Source organism: Pongo pygmaeus, chromosome 1 (genome assembly GCF_028885625.2).
Source record: "Pongo pygmaeus isolate AG05252 chromosome 1, NHGRI_mPonPyg2-v2.0_pri, whole genome shotgun sequence".
Taxonomy (NCBI): Eukaryota; Metazoa; Chordata; class Mammalia; order Primates; family Hominidae; genus Pongo; species Pongo pygmaeus.
In genome coordinates this window covers 197,186,886-197,207,797 of record NC_072373.2, presented here as the reverse complement: position 1 = coordinate 197,207,797, position 20,912 = coordinate 197,186,886, and the positions used below count along the sequence as shown (strand labels likewise).

The window sequence follows — 20,912 nt, the reverse complement described above, 5'->3', positions numbered from 1 at the left end:
TATCCATATATATTATAGTATTGCATATGTAATAGTTTCGGGATAGTAATATCAATATTATTGTTTACAATATGATTGTTGAAAACAGTTTAAGATTCCTTTGTAGTTCTCTTTGTCCTTAGGATATACACCACAGCCAAATTCCATTTTTTCTAGTCAATTGAAAGAATTATTGGGGTTATTAAGTCACCAACTTGATACATAGTTAGGTTCATTTGTTTCCATAAGGATTTTGATATTTAGAGATTGCATGCTTCTAATCTTTGATTTAATTTAATTTTCTAAGTATGTACGTCATTTATGCAGTCCCCAAATAAAATCTACAAAATGATTCCTATATAATTAGCACAACAGAGAGGCCTTGGCATTCATTCATTCAACAAATATGTGTGCTGCCTCGGTGCCCAGAATACAACAATGACCAGGCTATGTCCCCTGCCCTTGAGGAGCTTAGTCTAGTCTATCAACAGACGAATTAAGATATGACATATTAAGTGTTACAGTTGAAGAGAAAAAGCAATAAGAAGGAAGTAGCTTATTGGGGCTGGAGATAGGAGTTTGAGTAGAACCTTTAAGGACAGGTAGGAGTTTGTCAAGAGCAGTCATCAGAGCCGTGTGCATATGTGTCTTCTCTCTCTCTCTTTCATTTAACAAACATTCACTTCTGGGTCCAACCTCGTAACCATCCACTTTCTGTCCCTGAACACTCAGGTAACTGACATGGTAACTGACTCCACCCTGGGATCTCAGTGGTATGGATGCGGATGTGGGTCACATGAATATGCAAGAAGATACTAAATTCTCCCTTGCATTACATTCTCCCAATGCCACAAATCTCTCTTGCTATGCCTGCAAAATTCTATAGAAACTAACTTTGCAAATAGCTTCCCCAGAAAAGGCAGGACTTTGGGGAGACAGGTGGGAGAGGGCTCCGACTCCATTGTTTCATTTGCTAGGCAGGGGACCCCTGATGGTGACGGGCTAGAGCAAACCTGTCCAACCCACAGCCCATGGACCGCATGTGGCCCAGGACGGCTTTGAATATGGCCCAACACAAATTTATAAACTTTCTTAAAAGATTATGAGACTTTTTGTGATTTTGTTTTCAGCTCATCAGCTATTGTTAGTGTTAGTATATTTTATGTGTAGCCCAAGATAATTCTTCTTCCAGTGTGGCCCAGGGAAGCCAAAAGATTGGATTCCCCTGGGCTAGAGCATCTCCCCTTGCTCTGCAGGACTACTCCACAATATGTTTCCAGCACCCTGCTCTCTAATCATGCCTCTTGTCTCCTCAGCTCCCTCCCTCTGGGATTCATTTTCTGGTGATTATTTGGTCCTATGGGGATCTATGATCCATTGATCCACTTTCTCACTGCCTTTTATTCCACTCAAACATCTGCTCCCTCCTGACCCAGCTTAAATGCCAAGATCCATCATAATCTCTGCCTCACATTCACCCTCTTTTCCCTTGCCGCTTCTGCCAATGTCTTAGTTTGCCTGGCAAATCTCCACCTCTGTACCCAATGCACTGTCTGCTCTGTGCCCACAACTAGGTAGCAAAATGAGCTTGAACAAAAACATGGTCCCACACTGACTGCTCTCACTTTAAATTAATGATCCCCCCACCTTAAATGAGTGCTTAGTGCTGCCTGGCCATTACACACTTCCCAATTCCATTCCACTCATATCTTGCTAGATAATTATTTCATATCATCTCCTTCCTTTTCCAGATCTTCTCACTCAACCTTACTCTCAGCTGTTAAGCCTGCTTCCTGCCTAGGAGAGTACTATGCAGGCTGTGTTTTAGAAAGAGAGAGACAGAGAGATTTGGGGACCAGCTGCAAGAGGAGAGAGAGATTTAAAATATATATATTTTCCCCAGAAACTTAGGAATATATGGAAAAATGACAATTTCTCCCATTGGTGCTACCTCAGGCAACATCACTGAGGGCCTAGATTACTTTGAGAGTTTTCTAAAATTAGATTTGTATATCTTTTGGTACATTGAATATTTGTTTCACGTAGCCTCTTCCCTTAGACTGTAAGCTCCAGGAGATCAAGATGTGTGTCTCCGTCTGTTCAGGCTTGGACATGGTGCCTTCTTGCTGTGTCCTCACATGGCACAAGGGAAAGTGAGCTTTCTAAGGTATTTTCTTTTCTCAATAAGAGCATTAATCCCATTCCATGAGCTAACAACTTCCCAAGACCCCACTTCCTAATACTATCACTGGGTGACCAGGTTTCAACCTATGATTTTTGGGAGGTCACAAATATCCAGACCATGGCAGTGTCCGTCTTGGTCACCATTGTGTCCCCAGCACATTCCACAGCACTTGGCACATAGATGCTGAATGAAACTTATATGGGAAATGAATGAAATAGTGGGTCAAATTCAGTCTTTTTTGATTTCTTCCCTTTTGAGGTGAGAGTGGGAATATGTTTGTCTTTTGATTACTAATGAAAATGCACATGAATTATCTGTTGCAGTCCCTATCAGCCAGGCTGAGGGTTCAAATGGGGCCATGGTTTTTTCTGTGAGGGCAGGATCCTGGGAATAAGAGCAGGAGCAGGGGCGAGCTCTGGGGCTGGGCAAAGGGGAGAAGCAGAATGGTCACATACATTACCTCCACACTCAGGCTGCGAGCCGCTCCACGAGCCGTTGGCTTGACAGGTGCGCTCTGACGATCCCCGGAGCACGTGGCCAGCTTCACAGCTGAAGCGCATCACACTGCCTGGATCAAAGCTGTCCCCCAAACGGATGCCATGAGCCGGGATCCCAGGGTCACCACAAACTCCCACGCTGGTTCCTATGGACCAGAATCACACAAATCCCATTGTTTTTCAGGGAAGAAAAGGGAGTGGAGAAGCAGTGGAGAAAGATACTGGGATGTGACTAAGGGGAAGCAGTGGGTCCCACGAATGAGGCCTAGCACAAGTTACCTGCACATGCTCCTGCCTCCATATGCAATGTTGGAAGAACACAAAGATCTGAGGCCATGGGTAAGTCCCTGGGAACCACACAGGGAGGGGAAGCAAGAAGGCAGAGGAAAGGCTCTGTGGCCCGTGCCAGTCTGGAATTTCAGTGATCCAAACTGGCCACAGGTCGTCCTTCTCCCCTTCCCCTCTTCTCTACAAACACCTGCTGATTCTGTAGTCCCATCTCCTCTCCTGTGCCACTGTCTTAGCTTAGACATTCAACATTCTTTTGCCTGAACTCTTGCAAGAACCTCCTGACTAATGTCCCCTCCTTGTAAACTCTCCCTCTAATCCATCTTCTACTTTGTCCTCTAATCTTAACAATCATTAACCATTTGAACTTTTTTTTTTTAAAAAAATTTTTTCCTGCAGAAACATCTTTACTGGCTCCCCAATGCCCATAGGATAAAGTCCAAACTCCTTAGCATAGCTTCATTTCTCAACCGCCTAGCTTGAATCTTGATCTTGGGCCTTTATTTATTTATTTATTACTTTTTTAAAAGTTTCATTTTATCTTTAATTGACAAATAATCATTGTACATATTTATGGGGTATGAGGTGATGTTTTGATGCATGTATTGTATATTTCCAAGTAGCTGTAGGAGAGAATTTTAAATGTTCTCACCGCAAAGAAATGATAAATATTCAAGGTGATTGATGCTGGGCCTTTCATTAGGGATTCCCTACTCACAAATTATGCCACACAGGTGAGCTCTAGAGTAAACATCTCAGGCCCTCTCATTTCATTTTTGCTTCACCCCCTTCCTCTTGCTACATTCCTATATTTCTCTGGCTTCTGGTATTGTGCAAACCCACTCAAGAGACCTCTAAGGACCCAAGGGGCGAAGAAGGGTAGAGAACAGGAGACAAAACCACAAGATCTATGGTCCCCTGCAGAGCCAACACATTTCATGATATAGAAATGTGTAGGAGATGTCCTTAGATCAGACCAGGCCATAGTAAACATGAGGAAAGAGGAGAAAAGTTACAGAATAAATGACAACTGCATGAAAAGATAAAGTTACAACTGTCATAGAATCTATCTCCTCATGTAACCATGTGTGGGCATCAAATGGTAGCATCTGAGTGACAACATCTAGTTTGCTGGAGCCAATAAATGTTTAAGTCATGTGTACCCCACCACTTGCCACTTATGTCTTTTCTACTTCTCAACCTTGGTATTATTCCCTTTCCTAGTCTAGACTCAGACTGTGAGACACTACCTAACCACATGTTCTCCATTCTGTTTCCCACCATGGAAGAGGGATTCATTTTCAACCTTCAATGTAAACATTAATAAAAGAGAGCTCATCGCATTTGGCTAGGTTTTCTTATCTTTTGAAGGTTTCCAGGATGTAATTCACACAACAGGCAGAACTAGGTCTCCCTGGAAACAATCTTGATGGTGAGCAGCTCCAACCCACACACTGGCTAGCTGACCACAACTGGAGCTAGCACTATTGTAAAATAGGCACAAGATGGTTGACATGGTTTGGCTCTGTGTCCCCACTCAAATCTCATGTTGAATTGTAATCCCCAAGTTGGGGAAGTGACCTGGTGAGAGGTGATTGGATCATGGGGCAGATTTCCCCCTTGCTGTTCTCATGATAGTGAGTGAGTTCTCATGAGATCTGGTTGCTTGAAAGTGGGTTGCACTTTGCTCTCTCTCTCTCCTGCCAGCTGTGTGAAGATGTGCCTGCTTCCCCTTCTGCCATGATTGTAAGTTTCCTGAGACTTTCCCAGAAGCAGAAGCCTGTATAGCCTGCAGAACCGTGAGCTGATTAAACCTCTTCTGTTTATAAATTACCAGTCTCAGGTATGTCTTTTGGCAGTATGAGAACAGACTAACACAATGGTGTTCAGTCCTAGGGGCTTTTTATGAAAGAATGGCCCCAACTACAGTACTGGAATCTTCTAGTTCAGTGATAGAAGGGAGTCTGGACAGGATATTGCACCATGGGGGCAGAGTAGATAGATGGCAACTATTTACGAAAGAGGTAAAGAGAATGACAGTGGAGATATGGGTGGTGAATTTCTTGAAGTAGGTCTCAAACTCCAGAAATCTCTCCATAGCCTTGATGGCACAGTGGTGTATGACTCAAGGACTTGGGAGGTTTTGTTGTGCAACAGTTGGGTCCACTGCTTGCACACAACGAGACTCAAAACTTTGACCTGGAATTCATGAATGCGTATTTCATAGGACTGGCGGGATGCCACTGTTTCAGGAAGGGAGGAACTATCTCTATATCTGTGGTATATACCTAATGTTACTTCCTAATTGCCTATTCTTCTCATCCCGCATGTTCTCATCCAAGGGATTTAAGGTTCACTCATTGTCCAGCCTTCGTGTAGATTGAATCCCTTCTAATTCTGTTTTCAGAGAGCTCCAGGGAGGCTGGAGAGGCAATGTACATGACCCTTGTCCTCTAATGCTGTATTGCCTATTACTTCTACCAGATGTCCAAACAGAAAGAAGCCAGGGCACGGTTAACAGGCCTTCCTCTAGCCCAGCTAAATGAGTCATCATGGCTCCTATATAGTCCTGCCCAGTTCCTTAATTAGGTGTTTAATGAGATTAATAGGGGTGAGAGGCCAAAGTCATGGGTGGTCATATAGAGTGATGTGTCTGGGATTTCCTGGGAAACCAACAGCTCTTTGAAATAGTGGCTTTGGGACTCTCTTCTTTCTGGAGATATCTAATGAATATCTCGTTAAATATTCTGGCAGTGACCTAATTTTGGGAGGCAGGCTCATCTGGGAATGTCAAACTGCAAGAACAGTGGCACATCTTATGGGTAAGGTCTGACATCAAGGAGAAGGCTTCTGTATTAGGAGGAGGTCATGATCCTTTCCTCTGAAGGGATCTGGCATGGGAAGGGCTAGGGGTTAATTTCAATGCCAAGGTGGGCCCTCTGAGGAACATCAAGCTGCACAAGCAGCTGCCTCTTGCGGGCAACATGGAATCCCTTCCTAGGGCCAGGCAGGTCCCCCTCAAAGAAGACAAAGCTGCAAGGTGCTAATATTTTAGCTTGGTGGTTTCTGCTATTGGCAGGACAATTCACTTGCAAAATTTTGTTCTGTTATATGACATTACACATTCATTTCTGGTTTGGATACTATGGACATAGGACCTTTGGCAGTTCCCTACGTTCGCTATTTTGATAGCATCTGTCAGTGTCCTCATTAGCAGTAAAATGAACTTAATAGGGAAAGTCTGAGGACTGGTATTTCAAGGCAGTAGGGAAGAAGACTGCACCCCACTGGGTAGCCAGGACATAGGACAAGTTGAGGGGCAGTGATAAGAAAGGGAAGGAGGCTGGGGCCTATGAGTCTGAAACAGAGAAGAAAAGAACACAGGAGTGGGCTTGGACCTGAGCTGATCAACAGGAAGACTTGAACCGTCCCCAGGAACTCATAAAATCAAGTGTCTGGACAGGACTCTGGCCATAGGTTGACCTAAAAAGTTGTGCCCTTCCTAGTTTTGCAATCCCTGGGCATGGTCAGGGCTGACTGAGGGGATAAGGCTGGGCTCAGCCCACCAGAAGCTGAAGCTCCGTTGGGACCTTGTCTCGCTGTGCTTTCTACCTGTGAGGGAAGATATAAGGGTTCTGAGGTCTGATTCCCTCCCATCCATCAATCACACTCACACCTTGGGGGCTCGTCTACCTCCCACCAGTCAAGCATTCCACTGGAGCTCTTTCCTCAATGCCATGCACCATACCCGAGCAGTGAGGGAGGGAGCCAGTCCAGTGTCCATCCAGCCCACACATGCGGGTGCTGTTTCCCACCAGAGTACGCTTGCCAATGCAGCTGTACCGCACCACTGATCCCACAGTATAGCTGTCTCCGGACATCTGGGAGTGAGGCGGGGAGCCCGGATGGCCACAGGACACCACTGTGGGAGAAAAGCAAACATCTCAGTGACTCTGCACAGGGATAGATCACCATCACACAATCCATGCTAGGCTTCTTGAAGCAGGAGGCTGAGAAGAAGAGAAATCCAAGGGTATCTGTTGAAGCAAACTTCCTGCTGGCATGCCCACCTGGCATTGGCAGACAATGCCCACTCAGTGGACAGTTTCAATATCTATGAAATAAGGAATAATACCTGCTCAGCATGTAGCAGATGCACAATAACATTAGATTGTTTTCTTTCTTGCCTCTTATGCTTACCTCTCCCTATTTCCTCATACTCATGATGCCTCTGGGCAGGAAGGTGGTATACAGAGTATACACAAGACAAAAATGGGAGCTCTGTCACCCTCAGACTGTCTTCATTGGCCCCAGATTCCAGAATGAGAGCCAATTATAGTCCTTTTCCATCTGCATCTTACAGTTGCCTCATGAGTTGTCCCCAACCTGTCCCCTACAGTATGCAAGTTCCTTTTACCAAAATACTGAAGTATAGCTGTGAAAACAAGTAACAAGATTAGAACACCAGAACTGAGATGTCTAGGCGAGGGCAGGGCAAACTTTCAACATCGCTGGGGCTGGTCTTCCCACTGATCTTGTCACAGGATCACAGGTTGATCCTAAGATTCTCTCATGTACTCAACCCACATTTATTGAGTCCTTGTCAAGTGCTAGGCACTCCGCGTGTTTGGGAAGATCAAGTGACTTTGAGAAGTGACTTGAATGATGTGAAGAGGCCAGCCATGCAAAATCTTGCAGAAGAGTATTGTGGGGGATGGAACATCAGGTATAAAGGGCCAGAGGCCAGAGTGAGTTTGCTGTGTTTGAGAGACAACAAGGAAGCCAGGGATGCTGGACTGGAATGAGCCAGGACAGAATGGAAGAAGACAAGGGTGGAGAGGTCACTACGAGCCAGATCACGGCATGAAATTTGGATTTTATTATGAGCATCTTGGGAAGCCACTGGAGTTATATGATCTGATTTACATTTTAACAAGATTATACTGGCTACTGTGTGGAGAAAGGACCGGGTGGTACAGGAAAGAGGGAGCTGTTGCAGTAGTTCAAGGAGAGATGATAATGTCTTGAAGTCTGGTAGGAGAACCCTGTAGACATCATACCCAGAAAGGACAAAGAGCATAGCATAGAGGCAGAACACAACAGGTGACCAAGTGGTAAAACCTGGGTTGGGCCAGTGCTGACCCTGATGATGAATTTTGGTAGGTACTGGGATGGTAAGAATGGGTCTTAGGTATCTTCACTTCTCAGTGTGGTCTTAATATGGGTCAAACATTGTTCTAACTGCTTATGGTAGATTATCTGCAAAGACTGCTGCTACTAACAATTCCTCCCATCAAGGACGTGGAGTCTGTTTCCCCTTTCCCCTCCCCTTGAATCAGGTGGCCTTGTGACTTGCTTTGAAAAACAAAACATGGTGGAAGTGACGTTGAGCCAAGTTACATCCTAAGAGGCTTGGCAGCTTCTACCTTCATTGTTTGGAGTACTATGCCACCATGTAAGGAAGTTTGGCAGAGACTACCGAATGACAAGAACTCATATGAGGGGAGGGACCATGGACAATCACAATGCTCCAGCTGACAGCCAGTGCCAAGATGTGAGTGAGGCCATCTCGGATCTTCTAGGCCCACCTGAGCCACAACAGCCAATAACATGTGGAGCAGAGATGAGCTGTCTCCACTAAACCCTGCCAGAATTGCCAATCATAAGCAAGAAAATGGTTGTTGCATTAAGTCACTATGACTTATTACACAGTAAACACATAAAAAGATGCTTAACATCATTCATCATTAGAGAAATATAAATGTAAACTACAATGAGATAGCACTTCGCATCCACTAGGATGGTTATAATACAAATGATGAACAATAACAAGCACAGGAAAGAATATGGAGAAATCGTAATCCTCATACGCTGCTGGTAGAAATGGAAAATGGTGCAACCACTTTGGAAAACAGTTTGGCAGTTCCTCAAAAAGTTAAATATAGAGTTCCTACGTGACTTGGCAATCTCTCTCCAAGGTATATGCCCAAGAGAATTGACAACATGTGTTCACACAAAAACTTATACACAAATGTTCAAAGCAGCATAATTCATAATAGCTAAAAAATGGAAACATAATAGTCCCAGTTCATCTATCAGTTGTTGAATGGATAAACAAGATGTGGTATATTCATACCATGAAATAGTAGTTGGCCAAAAGGAATAAAGTATTGATGTATGCTAAAACATGGATGAACTTTGAAAATTTTATGTTAAGTGGAAGTAGCCAGACACAAAAGACACACATATAATTCCATTTATATGAAATGTCCAGAATAGGTAAATCCATAGAGACAGAAAAGTACATTAGAGGTTGCCAGAAGCTGGGGTGGTGGTGGGCAATGGGGAGTAACTTTTAAGTGCTGCTTGGGAATGATGAAAGTGTTCTGGAATTAGACAGTGATGATACTTGTACAACTTTGTGAATACACTAAAATCACTGAATTGTATACATTAAAAGAATGCATTTTATGGTGTGTGAATTATATTTCACTAAGAAAAGAAAGAAAAAATGCAAATGGATTAAATCCTCCACTTGAAAGAAAAGATTGTCAGATGTGGTTTAAAAATCACAATTACATGCTTTTTACATAGAGAGCAGTTAAAAATAAAATGATAAAAAAATCATGCCAATACTAAAAGAAAGAAGCTGGTTATAAGTTACAGGTGCACCTAGTTTTACTGTGTCTTTCTTTAGTGTGCTTTACAGATGTTGTGTTTTTTTACAAATGAAAGGTTTTTGGTAACCCTGTGTTGAGCAAGCCTAACAGCACCATTTTTCCAATAATACGTGCTCACTTCATGTCTCTGCATCACATTTTGGTAATTCTCACAATATTTCAAATGTTTTCATTATTGTTACATCTGTTATGGTGATCTGTGATCAGTGATCTTTGATGTCACTATTGTAATTGTTTTGGGGTGCCATGAACCATGCACAAGTAAAATGGAGAACTTAATTGATAAATGTTGTGTGTGTTCTGACTGCTACACCAACTGGCCATTCTTTGTCTATCTCCCTCTCCTTGAGTGCCCCTATTCCCTGAGACCCACCAATATTGAAATTAGGCCAATTAATAGCCCTATGATGTCCTCTAAGTGTTCAAGTGAAATGAAGAGTTGCGTCTCTCACTTTAAATCAAAAGTTAGGAATGATTAAAAGCTTAGTGAGGAAGGCATGTTGAAAGCTGAGACAGCCCTAAAGCTAAGCCTCTTGAGCCAAACAATTAGCAAAATTGTGAATGCAAGGAAAAGTTCCTGCAGGAAATCAGAAGGGCTGCTTCCATGAACACATGAATAAGAAAATGAAAACAGCCTTATTGCTGATATGGAGAAAGTTTTAGTAAGTCTTTATTGTAGGTGGCTATCCTGTGCATTGTAGGATGTTTAGCATCGTCCTTGGCGTCCACCTACCATAGAAGGTAGGTAGATCTGGACAGAAGATCAAACCAGCCACAACATTCCCTTAAGCCAAAGCCTAATCCAAAGCAAGGCCCTAACCCTCTTCAATTCTATGAAGGCTGAGAGAGTTGAGGAAGCTGCAGAAGAAAAGTACAAAGCAAGCAGAGGTTGGCTTATGAGGTTTAAGGAAAGAGGCCATTTCTATAACATAAAAGTACAAAGTGAAGCAGCAAGTGCTGATGTGGAAGCTATAGCAAGTTATCCAGAAGATCTAGCTAAGCTAATTGATGAAGGTGGCTACACTAAACAACATATTTTAAAGGTAGAAAAAACAGCCTTTTTTTTTTTGAGACAGAGTCTTGCTCTGTCACCAGGCTGGAGTACAGTGGCACCATCTCGGCTCACTGCAACCTCTTCCGCCTCCCAGGTTCAAGCAATTCCCCTGCCTCAGCCTCCCGAGTAGCTGGGACTACAGGTGCGCACCACCACGCCTGGCTAATTTTTTTTGTGTTTTAGTAGAGACGGGGTTTCACCATGTTGGCCAGGATGGTCTGAATTTCCTGACCTCGTGATCCGCCCACCTCGGCCTCCCAAAGTGCTGGGATTACATGCATGAGCCACTGACACCCTTCTATTTGAAGAAGATGCCATCTAGGACTTTCATAGCTAGAGAGAAGTCAATGCCTGGCTTCAAAATTTCAAAAGACTGAATGACTCTCTTGTTAGGGATGAATGCAGCTGGTGATTTTAAGTGGGAGCCAATGCTCATTTACCATTCTGAAAATCCTAGGGCCCTTAAGAATTATTCTAAATCTACTCTGCTTGTGCTCTATAAATGGAACAACAAAGCCTGGATGACAGCACATCTGTTTATAGCATGGCTTATTGAACATTTTAAGTCCACTGTTGAGACCTACTGCTCAGAAAAAAGAGATTCCTTTCAAAATAATACTGCTCATTGACAATGCACCTGGTCAGCCAAGTGCTAAATGATGGAGAGCTCCTGTACATCAGAACTGGAGATGTACAGGAATTGAATGTTGTTTTCATGCCTGCTAACACAACATCCACTCTGCAGCCCATGGATCAAGAAATAATTTTGACTTTCAAGTCTTATTATGTAAGAAACACATTTCATAAGGCTATAACTTCCACAGATAGTGTATTCCTCTGATGGATCTGGGCAGAGTATATTGAAAACCTTCTGGAAAGGATTAACCATTCTAGATGCCATTAAGAAGATTTGTGATTCATGGGCGGAGGTCCAAATATCAACATTAACAGGAGTTTGGAAAAAGCTGATTCCACCCCTCACACATGACTTGGAGGGGTTCAAGACTTCAGTGGAGGAGGTCACTGCAGATGTGGTAAAAGTAGCAAGAGAACTAGAATGAGAAGTGGAGCCTGAAGGTGTGTGACTGAATTACTGAAATCTCATGATCAATCTCAAACAGATGAGAAGCTGCTTCTTGTGGATGAGCAAAGAAAGTGATTTCCTGAGAAGAATCAGGAAACTACTTTTGGTGAAAATGCTGTGAACATTGTTGAAACAGCAACAAAGGATTTAGAACTTCACATGAAGTTAGTTGATAAAGTGGCAGCAGGATTTGAGAAGACTGACTGCAATTTTGAAAGGCATTATACTGTGTAGGTAAAATGCTATCAAACAGCGGCATACACTAGAGAAACCTTTCATGAAAGGAAGAGTCAATCCATGTGGCAGACTTCACTGTTGTCTTATTTCAAGAAATTGTCACAGCCACACCAGCCTTCACCACCCCGATCGGTTTGCAGTCATCAACATCGAGGCAAAGTCTCCACCAGCAAAGAGTATGACTTGCTAAGGGCTCAGATGATTGTTAGTATTTTTTAGCAATAAAGTATTTTTAATTAAGGTATGCATATTTTTTGACATGATACTACTGCACACTTAGACTATACTGGAATACTAAAAAAATTGTGTGACTTATTTTATTGCGATATTTGCTTTATTGCAGTAGTCTGGGACTGGACTTGCAATATCGCCAATGTATGCCTCTATATTAATATATATACCTGTTAGTTATATCAACAGCAACATTAACAGGAGTTTGGAGTAAGCTGATTCTAACCCTCATGCATGACTTTGATGGGTTCAAGACTTCATTGGAGGATCTCACTCCTCCACTGAAGCAGCATCAAGAGAACTAGAATTAGAGCAGCAAGAGAACCAGAATTAGAAGAGGAGCCTGAATATGTGACTGAATTAACTTTAGAGAAAACAAGCATCAGGACAAAAAGTTAATATAGATAGGGTCATTTATCATTTCTTATGATAAAAGCTGCATTTTACTAGAAGAAAAAACAATTTGAGTCCACTAGGGGCTCTGACTCTCAGCTGGCACCACTGTACACAGGTGGTGTCCATTTCTGACCCCAAACAATTTGCTGGTCATAAATGGGATTGGATGGCCAGTCCAGAGTTCTCAAGCAAGGAAAATACAAGCAGTGAGCAGCTATACCAGGCTCCTGTTGGACCTACAGCCACGAGGGCATAAAAAAATGCAGTTGTTCAGACTGGAGGGCTTACAAAATGTATATAATCTGCCAAAGGTAGGTGGACTGCTGCATGGCCTTAACTGCATATCTATTACTCCCTCTTGAGTGCATCTTCACCTTTGCTTCTTGGAAGATGGGGGAGAGAGAAATCTATGTGGATTCACCTTTAGGAAACAGAGGAGAGAGAAGGAAACCAAGGGGTTGCTCTTCTCATAAGGATGTGTAAGGCCAGGGACCAGATGTCAGGTGATATGGTTTGGCTGTTTCCCCACCCAAACCACATCTTGAATTGTAGTTCCCATAATCTCCACGTGCTGTGAGAGAGACCCAGTGGGAGGTAATTGAATCATGGGGGCAGTTATCTTCATGCTGTTCTCACGATAGTGAGTGAGTTTTCATAAGATCTGATGGTTTTATAAGGGGCTTTTCCCCAACTTTGCTCATTCTTCTCTCCCCTGCCACCATGTGAAGAAGGACATGTTTGCTTCTCCTTCCACCATGATTGTAAGTTTCCTGAGGCCTCCCAGCCCTGTGAAACTGTGAGTCAATTAAACCTCTTTCCTTTATAAATTACCCAGTCTTGGGCAGTTCTTTATAGCAGTGGGAGAACAGACTAATACATCAGGATTTTGAGCACCTCCCCAACCCCTTTTAAAAAACCTGTTGTCCCCATATCTCTTCCTAACAATAATTAATGTGATCATTGTTTATTGAGTAGCTACTATGTACCAGACATTATGCTGGCACTTTTAATAGATTTTTTTCTTTAATCCTCTAATAACCCTATGGAATAGGTACTGGCATCATTTTTATAGATGAAGAAACTGAGGCTCTGAGAGGTTAGTGAATTTTTCCCAAACCACACTACTTGTTCAGTAGCAAAGCCAGAATTCCAGTCCAAGTTGGTCTGCCTCCAGAGTCTGTGGCCTCTCTGCTTCAGCCCTTTAAACGGAAGGGGTTCATGTGCTGTCTTTCTGGAAGGGCAAGGAAAGGGTAAAGTTGGCAGATGATGTCCCGCGAGGCAGCCAGTTCTGAAAAAAGGGAACTCTGTAAGCTGAAGAGGGTGGTAACTAGAGAGGAAAGGGACCATGTCTCTAGCTAGGAAAGTGAGAACACAAAAATTGGTATGGCAAGTCACCCAACAGGGGCTCAAGAAGGAATCTGAAATCCCAGGAGTGGCCAGAGTGACTGTCACCATAAGGCAACACATACATGTGCGGACACACACACACACATACGCACAGAGGGGAGGACTCTTTTTTGACATGGGCCACCCCATCAATCATTTTGAGCAGGTGACATCTACTTACAGAGACACTGGGGGCGGGGACGGTCCCATGTGCCATCTCCCTGGCAGCTGAGCACTGGGGTGCCCAGGAGGTAGAAGCCGTGGTTGCACCGGTAAGACACAGTGGTGCCGAAGCTGAACCTGTGCAGGCCGCTGGCGTGGACCTGACGAACACTATTTTCTTGGTGTCCAGGATCTGTACAGTTGATGACTGCAATTGAACAGAAGTCCAAACAGGCATGGATTCCCAGTATAGTAAAATCTTCCGAGCAAAACTAGGCAATGAAGCAGACCCTGTCTGGAGGGTTAGCTGGTCCCGAGGTTGCTGGACTTCTCCCCTCACCTTGGTTACCTGGTCAGAAGAGTCATCCTTCCATGTCCAGCTAGACATCACCTCCTTAGAGAACCCTTCCCACCTTTTCCCAGATTGATTACTCCCTTTCTGGTACTCCCTTGCACAAATTGCTATTGCTGACTTTACCAGCCTATGCTGTGACTTGTTTGAACACACGAGTCCCTTGAGGGCATGAATGTCTAGTCTCCATGTGTCTGATCCTAGAACAATGTGCCTCTCACAGCAAAGCTTGTCAATTGTAAAACTGATGCATTTGAACTGACTTGAACAGGGCTGGGTTCTTTTATAAATGGTTTTAATCACTTTTATAAGTATTTCAGGGACAGATTAATATCCTGGGGGATATATTTGACTTTAAAATCTTAAAAGTGTTTCCAAAGCAGCTTAACTCAAAATCAGGATAAGATTTTAGAATAATGACAATATTATTCATAACCCATGACTATACTTTTCTTTCCAAACATCTTCAAATCCATTATCTTACCTGAGTCTCAAACTCATCATATGAAGTGGGCAGGAAGGTATTTTTTAAAAATCTTTGATAAGCCTTTAAGGATTTTTACTTTTGATGAGACTCTCTGAGGCTTCACTGCTGTCAAAAGCCTCTAAAAGCATTAGAAGCTATTTCTTAAATACTCCAAATGGAGCCAGGACATTGTGTATTCTCTCTGCCTTTTGAGTCTTTGGCTCCCTCTCTGTGTATTTTCCCCCAGCCCTCACCCCCTTTATCTCAACTCTTAGGCTCTCTGCTTTTTAACCTTCTGCTTTTTCATCAAGAATGGGGATCTCTTAAGTGTGGTTCCAAAGAAGCTGCAGCAGCCATTTTGCAACCACAAGGAAAGACCAAGATATTGCTCCTGATCTCGTGGAGCAGCTGTAGAAATAATATTACTTCTAGATTTATTGTTTATGTGAGAAAAATAAACCTCTGTTAAAAAATAATGGGGCTTTATAAGACAATGATACATTATTTGTTCAATGAAAGGTAAAGAAGAAGACTTGAAAGATAAAACTAAGTTTTGCTTTCCTTATATAACCCATGATGATGAAATTTTATGTGGCTCTATCTAAGGGTTGAGAAAGTCCTCATTTATGACCCTTCTCTGCTCCATCTTCCCTATCTGGGTCAGAATGATGCCAGAATGAATTCACTGGCTTCTTTTTCTGAGCTACAGAACCACATATGGCAGAAATGGTGGGGACTGCAGTGGGAGAGAAAGGGTGACTCACTTCTGCAGGTGGGCAGCATGTCACTCCATTGCCCGCTGGCCAGGCATTGGGACCTAGCAGCCCCCTCAGCCATGTACCCGGGGTTGCAAACAAACTTGACCACATCGTTGAGGTTAAACTGGTTGCCCTGAGTGAGGCCGTTGACAGGGTTGCCTGGGTGTCCACAGGTAATTGCTGTAATCAAAACAGAAGATAGGTAAGCCCTCCTACTATTCCACACCCCTCAAAATTTATCCACCTCTCACCTGGCATCTCTTATGCCATCAGTGAAGTTCAGCCCTAAGTCTAACTTCAATCTCTTTTGCTGTAAAACTTTTATAAACTGAAATTGTCAGGGGAATCTTCTGTCTTCCTTGAAGATATGTCTGTAGCTTGGACAACTTGAGATCAATCATTCTATGACTTCCCATAGAGTGTTAGGCCTGGACTGTGGTTCTCTGTGGTCTGAGCGGTCAGTCCTATCTTATTTTCCTTGCCTCTGATGCCCTCGGCTCCCCAGATCCATTCTTAATTGCTGGGTATACTGATGGCCAACTGTCAGCTGGTTTAGGCCCATCCTCATCCCTGAGCCAACCTTGTAGAACCAGAGTGAATACTAACCAAGACTGGTGCAGAGTTCAGTCACCCTGCTAGATAAACGGCCCGGGTAAACTGGAGAAGCAGAGCTGCTGTTTGGAGAGAACCCACTACCTCCTATTCCTTCCATGGCAAGGGAGTTCAGTTAGTGCACTTTGATCTGTGCGACTTGGGAATAATGAGCTGGCATGTTTGGCTCAGCATCCCTTCTTCTTCTAGGGACCTAGTTGTCTGCAGGGAGCAATGTTCTCGGCTGCTCTCAGCTGTTGAGGAGGCAGGCTATCCCCAACACTGCAGGGCTGCATGCCCTACTGCAGTGTTGCCTCTGTGGGTGGGTGAATCCATCTCATCCTGGGTTCATGTAGCAGCCTCCTTCTGACTCTCACATTAAGCTCCATTTTCCAACTTAGCCTTTATTAGTAAGCGAGGTAATATTTGGGCCTCCACCTACCAGTCTGTTTTACTATTTTGTTCAGAAATGAGCAGGGAAGAGAAAAGGGATGTGGTATTTGCAGGTCACCATGCTTATCCCTGCATCCCTCTGATTCCCCCTTCTTCCCAGTGGTATAGCTCACTCCATTTGGCTGCACTGGCCTCTTGGAGGTTTCATGAATATACAAAGCAAGTTCCTGCCCCAGGGCCTTTGCACTTGCTTTTTTCTCTACCTAGGACATTGTTCCTGCAGATATCCCTTAACTCCTGCCCTCTTCTTCTCAGGTCTCTCCTCAAATTAACAATGTCAGTGAGGCCTTCCCTTAGTCCCTAGCGGGCCAGCATTGCCAGTACTGCCAGGTCCCTTGCTCTGCTCAACCTCTCTCCATAGCACTGTCAGCAACCAACACACCACAGCAATTCTGTATTTGTTTATTGCTTATCACCCTTCAGCTGAATGCAAGCTCCTTGAGGTCAGGGACTTGGTTTTGCTTACTGCTGCATCCTTGGTGTATGTACCAGTGCCTGACATTCAGCAGGAGTGTGATAAATATTTGCTGAGTGAATCAGCAAATGAGTAAGTGCATGAATGGATGGATGCCTAGGCTTCTTCTTTGATCCTTAGTCCTTAGTTCTATTTCGTCCCGGCCTGGCATCCTGGTCTCATGGGGTTGAACTCCCACCTGATGCTTTTGCCAGGCCTCTCGCTTTGTTCTGGGTTTTAATTTGTGGGAAGATTAGGAACCATAAGGGATGTTCTCTTTGCCCAATACTTAAATCCATGAGGATCCCACCTAAGACCCAAATGGTGATAATGGGGATGGGGGTGTAAGATGAGGAAGTACTCAGTCTTTGCTGTGGCCAGATCTGGTATTTTCTGGGCTAGTTCTCTTTTGCAAATCTCAGTAGAAGAAACCCTGACTCCAGTGGAGGGAGCCAGGAAGAGCAGAGGACATGCTGTCAGTGGACCACAGGGGTTCAAAGTAGCCTGGCATGGTGAGATGAGAATGAGCTATGAAGGCCAGCAGACCAGGATTTTGGCTCAGCTCTGCCCCTTCCTGACTTTGGGTCTAAGGATAATTCACTTTGAGCCTTGGTTTCTATAGCTGCAAAGTAAGAATTTTGATATGCATTTCACAGGGTTGCTTTGAAAATAGATTCAATTCACATAATTATTTATAATCAAATGTCTACTGAGTGCCTTTTATGAGCTAGGTACTCTGCTATGGAGTGGAATATACAAAGAAGAACACGAAATGTTCTCTGACCTCAGGAAGCTCATTTCACAGACTTGTAGGCGGGCAGGCAGGGAAGCGGCTGTTAAACCCAGTGGGCTGGTTCTGAGATAGAGCCCAGTGCAGAGGACCATGGCTTCTACCCTCCTTTGGGGAGAGAGTGGGTCAAAGAGGGTCCCACAGGGAGTGGCATGAGGTCTGATCTAGGTCTCAAGGGTGAGTAGGGCTTTGCCAGGTCAAGAAGGTGGTGGGAGAGCAGGGATAAGCATCGCAGCATCTGTAAACCCCTGAAATTATATGCAAGGCACTGGGTGCTTGCAGCCAGCTCGGGAGAGGGTCCATTACTTTCACCAGATTTGCAAAAGGTCATGATGCCCCTTCCCTGAAGGTAGAAATCACTCATATAAAGAGACAGAAGAGTGTTGAGGATTAAAACCTTTGGGAATACCACTTTTTGAAGGGCAGATGTTAAAAAAGAAAAAACCTAAAGGAAACTGAGGAGTGATCAAAAAAGAAGTAAAGCAAAAAGCTCTACAGGAGGGGGTAGTCGTCACAGAGCCAAGAGCCTCAAGAATTGTCAGATATCCCTGATAGATCAAATAAGATAAAGATGAAAAGGTGTTCATCGGATTCATCAGTAGGACCATTGGTGACTTGCAAGTGTCCCCTGCCTGGTTCAGGCTCTTACTCACTGCTTCCCACATATTCCCAAGCCACAGGCCCTGGACCAGGATCAGCAGGAGAAGAAGCTGCTGTGACCAGGTGTCATCTCTGGTGCCCCCATATAAGTTCTTCATGCTCTCTTTAGGTCCCAGGCTTTCTGGCTGCTTGGAAGCTTTGGCTGGCACTTCTCAGATTCCTGCTCTGCAGCTCTTGGGTAGAAGAGGCTCTGAGCATTCTAGAACATGGCCTAGGACCAGAGGTCCTGTTGACTGGGATGGAAGTTCTTTCTGGCTAGAGCAGAGAAGTGGCCTTTGCTGCTAATGAGAGGGGAGAGGTGGAGGCAATTAGTGTAGGCAACTCTCTCAAGCAGCATGGCCATGTGATGGTTAATTTCACGTGTCAGCTTGGTTAGGCTGTGATACCTAGACATATGGCCAAACATTAGTCCACATTGTTCTAGATGTTTCTGTGAAGGTATGTTTTAGATGAGATAACATTTCAATCAGGAGGCTTTGAGTGAAATAGATTATGAGGCCCTCCATAATGTGGGTGGGACTCATCCAATCAGTTGAAGGCCTCAAGAGAAAAGGCAGCCTGCTATCCCTGGAAGAAGAGGGAATTCAGCTAGCAGCCTGCCTTCAGACTTGAGCTGTGATTATTTCCTGGGTCTCCAGCCTGCCAGCCTATGCTGGTGATTTTGGACTTGCCAGTCTCCACAATTGTGTGAGCCAGTTCCTTAAAATAAATTGTACTCTCTCTCTCTATACACCTCCTATTGGTTCTGTTTCTCTGGAGGACTCTGAACTAATACAGGCTGCCATGGGCAGAAGAATAAGGCATCGTTAGGAGGAAAGTAGAGGTCCTGATGAGGCTGGAGCACTTAATAGACTTTTGAGCACATTTCAGGACAACTAGACCTAGGTTCCTAAGGGCAGAGATGATGTATGACACATTCAATTCATGTTGATCCTCAACACCTAACACAGGTGTTAGGATCAACAGGTGTTAGCATAACAGATGCTAAGGGAATCTTTATTGAATATGGTCTTAGAAGCTGAGGGAAACAGAAAGGGAAGGTCCATGGTAAGATAGGAGAGGATTAAGAATAGACTAAGCTCACTAAGGAGGCAGGAGGGAAGGAGATCCAGAGACTGGTGGAGGGATTAGACATGGGCTGGGAGAGAGATTCTTCTACTGAGGTGGGAGAGAAGGGGCAAGGATGGATGTACACAGAGTAGATGTGTGGGTGGGGAAGCTGAAAGTAGGAGAAGCTATTGTCTGATGGCTTCTATCATCTCTGCAGAATAGAAAGTGATATTATATGATTAGCTAACAATTGTTAGGGCTTGCAGTCATTGTCTCATTTAATCCTCACAACCCTATGAGGTAGGCACCACCATTATACCCACAGAAAACAGAATTTCAGAGGATTCAAGAGGTTTGTTCAAGGGTCACAGTTTCTAAATGTCTCATCTGAATTTTGAACCCAGCTTCTCTGATTCCAAGCCATCTTAACTGTTCAACTTAGTTATTTGCTGAGAATGTAGGTAGGGGCGATGGAATATAAGTCTTTAGAAAGGAGGCAGAATTATAAAACAGCTGCGTGGAGAAAGGGCAAGGGAACTGACTGAGGAAATGAAGAGGACAGCTGGAAAATTTTGAGAGTCTGGTTGACATTGGAAACCTTGACTTTGTATGTACTGGCAGCTAACACAGTGCCTAGCACAGAGTAAACACTTACAAATATTTGTTCTTTTATTCTTGCTTTCTTCCTCCAGATAATTCCCAAACCTCTGTGCTCCAAGAGAGAATGGGCCTTAGTGTAAGAGATCCTGGATTCTGTAATGTGATGGTGGCAGCATTACTACCACCACTACCATCATCATCATCATCATCATCATCATCATCATCATCATCATCACACAGCAGCAGCAGCAACTGCTGCTGAACATCTGGATCAGACACCGGTCTAACTATCTTATGTGTATTAATTTATTTAATGCTCCCAGTAGTCTTTGAGGTGCCTGCTTTTTACAGGTGACAAGACTGAGACCTAATGAGGTAAATCGACCTACCTAGAGTTACATAGCCACAGCAGATCTGGTGGTAGAGCTGAGATGTAAACCCAGGCAATCTGGGTCCATCCACACCTGAGTGCCTAACTACTTCACTCACTGCCTTTGAATGTGGTCCAGTCTAACGTTCAATGTCTTTAGGCCAGGCAGACATTCTCCATCCAGACCCC

At 43.9% G+C, this 20,912-nt stretch overlaps 1 protein-coding gene across 1 annotated transcript in view; it reads right to left on the bottom strand.

Moving 5' to 3' along the window:
- Positions 1 to 20,912, bottom strand: part of CSMD2 (CUB and Sushi multiple domains 2) — a 664,918-nt gene that overhangs the window by 31,753 nt on the left and 612,253 nt on the right. The window contains exons 54-57 of the mRNA XM_054497047.2: positions 15,762 to 15,935; positions 14,199 to 14,387; positions 6,698 to 6,871; positions 2,625 to 2,807 (exon numbers count right to left, since the gene is read on the bottom strand). Coding sequence (XP_054353022.1) covers positions 2,625 to 2,807; positions 6,698 to 6,871; positions 14,199 to 14,387; positions 15,762 to 15,935 — 720 coding nt within the window. The remainder of the gene's footprint in view (positions 1 to 2,624; positions 2,808 to 6,697; positions 6,872 to 14,198; positions 14,388 to 15,761; positions 15,936 to 20,912) is intronic.